The sequence below is a fragment of the Chiloscyllium plagiosum genome, chromosome 14, assembly GCF_004010195.1.
Source record: "Chiloscyllium plagiosum isolate BGI_BamShark_2017 chromosome 14, ASM401019v2, whole genome shotgun sequence".
Lineage (NCBI taxonomy): Eukaryota > Metazoa > Chordata > Chondrichthyes > Orectolobiformes > Hemiscylliidae > Chiloscyllium > Chiloscyllium plagiosum.
Genome location: NC_057723.1, coordinates 44,167,718 through 44,178,797, shown reverse-complemented (window position 1 = coordinate 44,178,797; position 11,080 = coordinate 44,167,718). Strand labels below are relative to the sequence as shown.

At 37.3% G+C, this 11,080-nt stretch overlaps 1 protein-coding gene across 1 annotated transcript in view; it reads left to right on the top strand.

Annotated features, from left to right (window-relative positions):
- unc5a (unc-5 netrin receptor A) overlaps positions 1-11,080 on the top strand; it is a 579,623-nt gene that overhangs the window by 527,850 nt on the left and 40,693 nt on the right. Inside the window, exons 11-12 of the mRNA XM_043704227.1 lie at positions 2,622-2,647; positions 4,228-4,461. Of these exons, the coding sequence (XP_043560162.1) occupies positions 2,622-2,647; positions 4,228-4,461 (260 nt within the window). The remainder of the gene's footprint in view (positions 1-2,621; positions 2,648-4,227; positions 4,462-11,080) is intronic.

The window sequence follows — 11,080 nt, the reverse complement described above, 5'->3', positions numbered from 1 at the left end:
ACTGGTTAGCTTGATGTCTGCAGTGAGGAAAATACTGGAGTCCATAATGAAAAATTTAATAGCAGAGCACTTGGAAAACAGTGATAGGATTAGAAAGAGTCAGATTTACTGGGATGTCTTGAGGATATAGCTAGTAGGATTGATAAGGGGGAACCAGTGAATGTGCTTTTCTTGGACTTTCAGTAGTCTTTCAATAAGGTTCCACATAAGAGGCTAGCTTGTAAAATTAAAGTTCATGTGATGGGGATAGTGCATTGATATCATTACAGAACTGGTTGGCAGACAGGAAACAAAATTAGGAGTAAAGGGGCCTTTTTTATAAGTGGAAAGCAGTGACTAGAAGGGCATCATAGGGATTTAGATGAGGGAACTAAATTTAATATGTAAGTATAATATTAGAGTTGACAACTTTGCATACTCCCTCAGTCCTGTGAAATCATTTGATGATGTCATCTATTCATCAAGCTCCCTTTCACCAAACAATGGCTTTCCAGGTGGTTGGCTGTCAGAGTTAGTTCTAAACTGACACCTCCTTGTCACCATTTTTAACTATCAGTGATCTAAAGACTCATGGTTTCTCGTGACATTAATAAAATCAGCAATAAGCCATAAAGTACAGATCAATTAATTATTCAGAAGTTTAATTGAGGTCTTGTCATGTCATCCTCAGAGCTCCCTTCTCTGAGATGTCTTTTACTTGTCAAAATCTGGAGCTAAGGTCACAACATCAAACGGGCAGCAAAGATTATCTCTATCCTGCAACCTCACTCTCGGTGGCCCAGTGAAATTCAGCCAACAACACTGCCTCCATTCTAAGCAAGTAATGAATTGGAACACAAAACTAATTATGAAAATGTTTTCGATGCAGCAGGAAAGTCCCCATTACAGTATTTTGTTGAAATAGGCCAGCAATATTTGAAATTGCTAACCCAGCCCAAATACATTCTCCAGTCTGGTTTAACTGACCAATACCAAGGGATAAAACTGTACACAACTTACAAAAGTTCCCACACTGAATTAAAAGAACCTACCATGGAACCATATGTGAATAGGAAAAGAAATGTAAGAGGTAAATTTCAAAACTAATTATTGTAAGATGGGATTGAAATAACTAATTCACGGACTGAAATCAATGAACTTTCAGCTGTCAAGCTGGCAATTTCCCTCAGTTAATGACTTTGTTAAAGATTTTGAAGAAAAACATAATGTTCCTTTTATTAATTACTGCCAAACAACCTCATCTGGCATGACAAGTTAATAATTACAACCATAGCAGCTCAGTCCTTCAAATCTTACTGGTCACTAAGATTTAAACTTTTTTTTTTAAATTGATGTTTCTATCTTTTCTATCTATTGTTCTAATAATTATTTGCTGGAAAATCGCAGCAGGTCAGGCAGCATCCAAGGAGCAGGAGAATCGACGTTTCGGGCATGAGCCCTTCTTCAAATGAATTTTGGCCAATGAGAGAAGGAAATTGCAAGCAGAAGTAAATTATTTTTGATAAAATTGTATTTGAAGTGTGTATTCATTTTCTATAGTTAAAATTATAGAAAAACTGGTGTTGTCTCGTTGCTTGTGATATAAAAATTATCAATGTGAGAACTGAAAGCAGCTAAAATTGGTTGATCCAGAAATGGAATATTTTTCTAGTCCTCTCAGTGGTCTAATGTTGACTCATTCATCATTTCTCAACCTTGTGGCTGACCTCGCTATTCTTTCACTTGCTATCTGTTGTTAACGTATCAAGAAAAAGTAATCTGAGATATTCTTTTCTCCTTTTGGCTTTTTTTTTTCCACTTCTGATTCACCTTTTAGTTATTTAGAATTGAGTTTTGTTAGATATCACTACAATTTAGTTTCTTCAATAAAATAATTTAGTTTAGACTGGAGGTTAGTTTTTGCATTTGAATTTAACTGTAGTGAGGTAAAAGTATGTTTCTTCTCACAGGAATACATTTATATCCTTCAAAATGTGTTTTGCTTAGATTACTTACAATGTGGAAACAGGCCCAACAAGTCCACACCGACCCTCCAAAGAGCAACCCACCCAGACCCATTCCCCTATACCTAACACTATGGGCAATTTAGCACGGCCAATTTACCTAACCTGCACATTTTTGGATTGTGGGAGGAAACCCACACAGACATGGGGAGAATATGCAAACTCTACACAGATAGTTGCATGAGGCTGGAATTGAACCTGGGTCTCTGGCACTGTGAGGCAGCAATACTAACCACTGTGCCATTGTGCCATCCCATTTCTCTATCCTGAGGCTTAGATACTAAGACTTAAAATTCATGACATTGAGAGGGCTGAACATTGATAATAAGATAATATGCATCCTAAAATTACTAAGTAGCTTCAAATATTATCAATAAAATGAAACTTTATCTCCAAAGTATGATTTTCATTCAATATAAAGGGGGGAATGTTACATTTCAGAGGTACCATCATTAAACTGAGGCTTATATTAAGTGTTTCAGTGGCTTAAGTTGGTATTAGAAATCCCTTGCAATCATGGACAATTGGAATTCTCTAGGTAATTAAGCCAACACACTTCCCTTAACCACAAGCTTTAAAAATAGATTCGCTGATTATTTATTTGATTTCTCTTGGTAGCATCATCCAGTGTTCAAAAAGCTCATGTAATAACTATCAGTACATTTCTAAAGTTTTTTTTGACGCACAGACAGTATTTTCTGAGAACGTTGGTATAGAAAGCAAAAGCTAATATTGAGATAGCACCCTTCACATTATCAGATGCCCCACAGCACCTCACAGCTATTTCATGATGTTGAAATGTATTAATTTGTGTAATTTAGCCAGACATGGTTACTGAATTGCATGCAATCTGGCACTGCAAATGACACTAAGATAAATGACCAGAACATTTTAATGTTTGAATGATGATTGAGAGACAAATGCTGATCTAGAAATCAGGAGACTGGCATACTCTTCTTCAGACAGTGTCATGGGATCACTCACCTCAAGCTACAGAAAAGGCTCCAGTTTAACTCCAAATGGATAATATCTGTCAGTGCAGAACATTCTCATATTGAAATGTCATCCTAAATTATGCACTCAACATAATTTGGAAAGGTTCTCAAAAGGTGACCTTGTAACTCAGAGGTACAGAGACTGCCAATAACATTCAGTAGGATTTGATATAAATCTTTAAGTCTGTTATCCACTTGAGTCAGAGTTGATCAATGGCTTTCCTAAAGGTCTGGTGTGTGGAGACCACACAATAAAATAGTGAGTACAGAGACCAGAAGATCTCAGATTTAATTCCCATTCTACTTTGCATGCTAAATTAGCTCTTTTCAGATAAAGCAAGGTTAGATCATTGTATTTAGCCTGCATTGCTCTAGAGTCAGCTCGTTGCACTTGATTGAGATCTAATAACTCTTTCTAGAAAGGCATATTTGGTACAAGATCTCATACAATTTAAATTCCATATCCAAATACTTAATGTATCAGCTCTCATGTGAAAAATAGCCATTTTGGTAAGGTAGAAGGCCACGGTGTCTTTAGAAAGATGACATTAGTGACTTCAGATGTGGGGCAAGAAGGAGAAGGTGGGAACTTCATGATGACCTCAGCTGGTGTGTGAATTGAACTTGTGCTGTTGGTGATGCTTTTCTGCATCGAAAGTTAGCTACGCAGTCAACTGAGCTAGCTGACCACATCCTCACTTCCCCCTCCCATTAGAAGATTACTGTCAAAATACTGTATTCAGAATTGTAAGCCAGCAACATTCCACACACCCAGAAAGCAACATTGAAAAGTGAAAATGAACAACATTCCTTCAGGAGAAAAGGATTGTTATTGGTGCTGAGACATGGCATGATCTAATCCTAATTCTAAATTTCTGATTATTAAAAACAAGAATGGGCCAGTTTATTTAGTGCTTGATTATTTACTGACGAGTTTCACAACTGTATTAGAATAAACATTGTGAAAATTAGAATAAACAATGTGAAAATTAATGTAGTCTTATAGCTAACTGGACACTAAATAAGTAAACTATATGATCAAGCTCACATTATTGCAAATATATAAATACTTTAAGCACATTAATCAACTAAAATTTTAGTGCAGTGCATTCATGTCTGTTAAACATAGGATTTTTGTGTCCATCCTAATCTACTGCATGAGTCTGGTTGGCAATGAGAAGTTTTATTAAATTCATATAACTATTTCCTTTTCTTTTGTCTTTCCACAGGAAGTATTACATCTGGGGAAAGAAGTTCCTTCCAATCCCTATTATTGCCAGCTTGATGGTCAAATGTCCCATATATTTACTGAGACACTGGGCAAATACACCTTAGTTGGTGAATCACTGAATGTGACTGCAGCAAAGCGCCTAAGGCTAGTTCTGTTTGCACCAGGAACATGCACATCATTGGAGTATAGCATACGGGTCTATTGCCTGGAAGATACTCAAAATGCATTCAAGGTAACCAATTTATACAATGTTTCAAATAAGCCTGTTGCTTTCAAAAGGCTGTACTACACTGCTTATCTTACAATCAGTAATAATAAATAAAGACTCATATTGCTTAATTGCAACCTATTGTTTGGCTAGGGGCAAATGACTGCCATTCAGTTGTCAAAATAATTTTTATTTTAAAGTCAATGCTTTATTTATTTTAAAACAGCAACATTATTTACACATTTATGGGTTTCAGTCATTTGTAATACAGCAACATAAAAGGGCAGGTAAATTAGGGGGCAATAAGATAAAAAATGGAGTATATTATAGGAATGAAATTTTCCACTTTATGAAAGCAGCATTAATTTATATGTTCCCTGTTGTGTTGGGGTCTTAGGGTCTTTATGTTAAAATAGAACCTGTTATTATAACTCTAAATAGTTGCAGAGAAGCAATAAACTGCATCTTGTTTACTCTTCAACTTTGATTAGACCAGAAGATGGCTCCCCTTATATACAAAAGATCACAAACCCCTAAAGAGCCACCCATTGAAAAGATACAACTGGGAGCAAACGCAACAGTTAACATACAAATAAATATTGTTTCCACAAAGATTAATCATGAAAGGCAGTTCATCCATCTCTTGAATAATCTCTTGATTGAGATCTAATAATTCTTTCTCGAAAGGCATATTTGGTACAAGATCTCATACAGTTTAAATTCCATATCCAAATACTTAATATTTCAACTCTCATGTGAAAAATAGCCATTTTGGTAAGGTAGAAGGCCATGGTGCCTTTAGAAAGATGACAGTAGTGACTTTAACCTGAGGGTTACTATGCTTCAGATGTTGTGCTAGAAAGTCTGTGGTTCTGAGGTATGGGTCATCAGTGAGTTTAAAAAAAACAGGGGATTTTCAACAACATTAAGAAGTGGTGGTGAACATTTAACACTTTAAGTTAATTGAGATATCCCATGAATTGCAGAATAATGTTTCTAGTCTCACAGGGGAACACAGACTGGTCAAAAATCATTCTGTACCACACTCAGAATTGAACTTGCCTCAATATTCAATCTGCTGGGTTGAATGAGCCAATCATTCAATCTAATTTTTGACTCATTTTTCTAGGTTGGAAGTTATTATGACAGGTTTCCGGCCAACAAAGGAAACAATATTACTATTGAGAAAGATGCAGCAGTGCCAGAAGAGAAGGATCCCAAAATACTTTCCCTTTGGAAATAAAATGGCTGTTTTTTTTACTTTTTCACAGGTTTTGAGGCCTATGGAGTAAGAAAGGCATCTACCTCTGGGACCTTTCCCTCTAAATGGGCCCTAACATTACTGTCCTACAATCTGTCACTATCCTGGTGGTCCCAGCTCAATGTCAGAACTGGCAGAAGATAGAAATGAAGATTTTCATGATTGTTTACATGAAGGAGCATAGTTGAGAGATTTTCTTTGGCGTGCAAGGGCAAAACATTACAGTCATGTTCTTATGTTTGAAGATGTACTGACTTAAATTTCATTTTATTTTCTGTCATTATGCCGCATGATTTCAGTTGATTTAGTAATGTCTGGATAGTCAATATTCTTTGGGGTTATCAGTAGCTTTGCAGAGCTTGGATGCTACAGGTATTGAGAGGGCTGCAGTGTTGAGTGGGAATGGTTTGAGCAGTAGCTGGCTCAACTGACAATCCTACTAGTCAATGCTAGAATTCTAGGGCCTGAAGAGGATTGGAAATAAAGCTTCAGATTTCCTTTTCAGGTCAGTAGCAATGTCAGATAGGACAGTGATCATCTGGGCCTGGATTTTTCAGGACAAACTCAAACCAATACCTTACCGTCAATAGTAGCTGCTACTAATTTCTTCCACTGACCACATTATGGCTCAGATCTTCCCAATTTGGGCTACTGCTCGGTGATATCTAAGGCAACACTATCCAATTCATGAAAATAACTTTATTACAGCTGCAGTATTGCACAACCAGATTCACACTCCTAATCCTTCTGATTTTAGAATGTGGCACAGTGGCCTTGGTTTAGGGAGAGTGATGCCAAGATCATGGGTACAATTTCCTCACCAACTGATGTTACCATGAAGGTGTCTCCTTCTCATCCTCTCCTCTTGCCTGAGGCATGGTAATCCTTGGATTAAACCACCACCAGTTCTCTGATGAGATAGCAGCCTGATGGTCTGGTACGATTACTGCAACTTTATGACTTTTTCAGAGAAATTCTTTCCTTTGGCAGGCAAAGACAGAATAACAGTGCATCTTATGACTACTGATTTTGTAGTACGGAGTGAAATTAAGAAGAACCTTTTTTTATGCAAGGTATAATTGAACTTCGGATATTGCTTTTCTAAAAGGGTATAGATAATCAATTTAAATTGAAAATTTCAAGTTTGCGACCATTGAGTTTTGAGGTGGAACCATTTGTGATAATAGGTTAATTGTGTTAATGTACTGATCATAGAACAAGGCCATTTGGCCCATCGAGACTACAGCATACTCTGAAGAGCATCTTAATTAAACCCAGATCCACATATTATCCCCATGATTTTGCATTTTTACAATTCATCTAACCTGTAGACTGTGGGAAGAAACCAAAGCAGATACAGGAAGAACATGAAAATTCCAATTTCTGGCCCTATCTAATGATCATCATTTAAGGTTGCATGTACATATACATGAGAGACAGCATTATTTAACATAAACATGGCAGTGTGTGCTTATTTAAGTGGCGAGATGCTAAGATGATACATTTGCCTTCCCCATTATCCGCTAGATTTGGATGCTAGCTTTTTGTGGTTCAAGAATGAAGACTCCCAAATCCTTCTTTGCTGGAGATTTCTGCAGCCTTTCTCCATTTAAATAATATTTACCTTCTCTAATCTTTCTGCCAAAGTGCATAAGCTCATATTTCCCCGCATTATATTCCCCATATGTCAAGATTTTGTACCCTTGCTTAGCCTGTCTATGTCTATGTGCAGTCTGAGTTATCTTAATCACTTACAGGTTCCATTTTTGAAAATGCCCTTCTTATCCCAACCCTCTGACTTCCATTAATTAGCCAATCCTTATATCATGATAATATATTATCTCCAACACCATAAGCTCTTGCCTTAATTAACCTGTGTGGTAGCTTATCCAATGCCTTCTGAAAATCCAAACATGTTACATCTACTGCTTCATCTTTATCTATCCTACTTGTTACCTCTGCAAAGGACGTCTAGCAAATTTGTCAACCACAATTTCCTATTAATGTAGCCATGCTGACTCTTTATTATTATGTATTTCTTGATACTATAATATTGCATCCTTTATAAGTGGACATTTTCCAAATGACAGATGTTAAGTTAATTGACATACAGGTACTTTGTTTTAACCTTCCTCCATTTTAGAATAAGATTATTACTTTGGCAGATTTGTCAGAAACTTAAGATTCTTAGAAGGTGACTACTAGTGCATCCACTGTCTCTGGCTGTTGCCTTCAATATCCTAGAATGTATCCTATCATATCGAGGGGAATTGTTGTATTTTAGCCCCATTAGTTTCCCTGGCACTTTTTCTGTAGTGATAGTTATTGCATTTATTTTCTCTCCTCATTTTAGTCCATGATTATTTAATCATTTTGGAATATTATTACCGTTTTCTACTGTGAAAGTATTTATTCAATGCCTCTGCCATTTCCAATATTATTTTCATAACCTCATTCTCTAAGAGCCTATGTTCAGTTTGGCTTCTCTCTTCCTTCATGTATTTAAAAGAAGCTCTTGCTGCCAGTCTTGATATTGCTTGTGCGTTTACCCTCAAAGTTTATTTTCTCCCTCTTTTTGTTTTATTTGGTCATCTTTTCAAGTGGATGTGAAATGTAACACTATCTTGAAATGGAAAAGAGGCATTATCCCTCGTGTCCTGGCCAATATTTATTTCTCAACCATGAAACCGATTATCTGGTCATTGCTGCTTGTCAGAGCCTGTTGTGTTCAAATTGACTGCTGTGTCTCCTACATTACAAGAGGATCTACAGTCCAAAAGTATTTTATTGGCTGTAAAGTGCCTTGGCCCATCTGGTGGTCTTAAAGGGGTCATATACATTAAGGTATTTCTTACCTCTTGAGCAATTTTTCACACAGTGGATAGTGCGTAGATGGAACGAGTTGCCAGAGGAAGTGGGAGAGGCGAGTACAATTACAACATTTAAAAGACATTTGGACAGGTACTTGGATATGAAAGGTTTAGAGGGATATGGCCAAAACTCAGGCAAATGGGACTAGTTCAGTTTAGGAAACCTGATTGGCATGGATGAGTTGGGACAAAGGGTCTGTTTCCTGCTCTATAACCAAAGGCACAACCACAAAAGGTAGGGTGAAAGGAGTTTTCAAGAAGCAGGCACATCTTGATAGATATTATGGCAAGAGGTCATTCAAAATATATGGGAATATAAGGCTTTGATGAGATTTTAATGCAACAATAGGAATATTAAACTTGCAAAGTTGTTCAAATGGCAGTGAACATACAGCATTGAGCAAAGAATGATCATGAGCTTGGTACAGATTAGAATTCAAGAAACTGAACTTTGGATCAGTTCTGGTTCATGTTTGCTTAAAGTCAGAAGACTAGCCAGCAGAGATTTTGAATAATTAGCAAAAAACATGCAGGGGGATCTAGTAGCAGATAGGCCAAGTATAAATCTCATTTCAGAGGCAAGAGTTGCCTTTGTTGTGGTAAAGCTATAGAGCCAGGAGCTCAGCTCTGTGTGGAATAGAATGCAGAAACTGTAATCAATTTGCTTCTATCTGAGACAGCGGCAGAAAGACTGAGTCAGTGGCAAAGGAGCAGAGTTTGTGGTGGTGTTTGAAGACAAAAGTTTCAGTTTTTACATTTTTTTAACTGGAGGATGTCTTAGCTTACCCTGACAGACAAGCAGGTTGATAACACAGATTAAGAGATTCAGAGCTGGATAAATCCAGTGTGCATGGGAAACTGACATCACATCAATGAAAAAAGGCAGGATCATGGAATAGCTTTCTCAGACTTAATGGCACAAGGATGTCAACTGGATAAGTATGTAGCCTAACAAGGGCAGAACCATTTAATTGAACAATAGAAGAGAGATACTGGAGGAAAATGGTGTTGTCGATCTTATCAATACCAGCAGAAATAGAGAAAACTGCAAAAGGTGATCAGGCCGTGGCCAGTCACACACAGAATTTGATTTGAGTCTTACACGGCATAGATGGAAACTTGATTAGAGAGATCCAAACACATGATTGAAGGAAAGATTGGCACAGGTTTCGGAGAGAATGATATATTCAGCAACTTTGGAGATGAAAAATGAATGGCTGAAGATGGGCAGTGGTTTCAGAGGGGTCAGGGTGGATTTTAAAGGGATATAAGCAGGGATTTTAAAGGGTCATGGGCAGCAGCTGAGGAGAGAACATTGTTCACAACATCAGCTTGCATGGAAGCCACAAGAGGGCATTGGATGTTCAGTGTAGTTGCAAGAGTGAGAGACCAAAAGATAGATCCCACATATAAAAATAGCCTGGAGTAGGAATATGCTGGTACAAAAACTAGAAAATGTTATAGATCCTTAAAGTAAACTTTGATGGACAAAATAAAGGGAGTGATCTTTTAGAGGCAACTGAAATGGATGGTCTCAGTCTTCGTGACAAAAGTGTCTGTGAACTTATTGTTAACCTTGAGGGTAGTGGGAACTGAGTAAAGGTGTTAAAGAAAATATTGATAACAAAGAAAGATAGCCTGTGGATAGATTTCCTCTCCAGTATGGTCCTACAGTAAAAGAAAACCTGCCAATGACCTACTGGATGATAGCCTCAGGTTAATGGAGATGGAGAGTTCTTCATAGTAACCTTGACTGGTGAGCAGTGATGTAGGATGATCCTACACAGTGACCAATTTAGCAGACAAGAGCATGGTATAGTAGCATTTAATGATGTCCAGAACGATTTAGCAGCAGGATTGATAGTTATGCGCCATATACTTTCAAGTCAACATAAAGTTAATAAATAAGAGACGCACACTGTGTTATTCTGGCCACTCCATTCTGGTTTGTAGGAAGAGGAAGAAAAAGAGCAAGTTGGAGCACTGGTATTCCTCCAAACTTTCTCATCACACAGTTTCTTTCTTCACTTCAGGAGGGCAGAGATTGAGGATAGTGGTTGCTCAGGTCTGGCTGTCTCCATTTAGTTAGGAGAGAGCTTGTCCCACAAATGATTGTGAACGAGTTAGTACATGATTCTTGTAAAAGCATGTGAAAATGTCCAAGCCAGGTTTATATTCTATCAGGACTGAGTGGGAGGAGTATTAAGATGATGGATAGTGGTCATGTACAAGAAAATAGCTCCACTGTGAAGAGTAAAAACAACTAATGAAAGAATGAAAACAGAAGGATAAAAACAGAAGGATACTTTTGCTGGTTTGACATAGCATTAGCAGGTTAACATGCAAAGGAGAGATGATGCAATGCCCCTTTTTAATTAAAGAAAAGGTTTTTGACTTGGGCAAGGTAGCAATTGAACTAGGAGGGTAATAGCAAATGTGTGGTGAAGTGTAATGCACAAAAGTACAGTCTGGCCATTAAAGTATTTTATAGTATTAGAAAACCAATGTATTG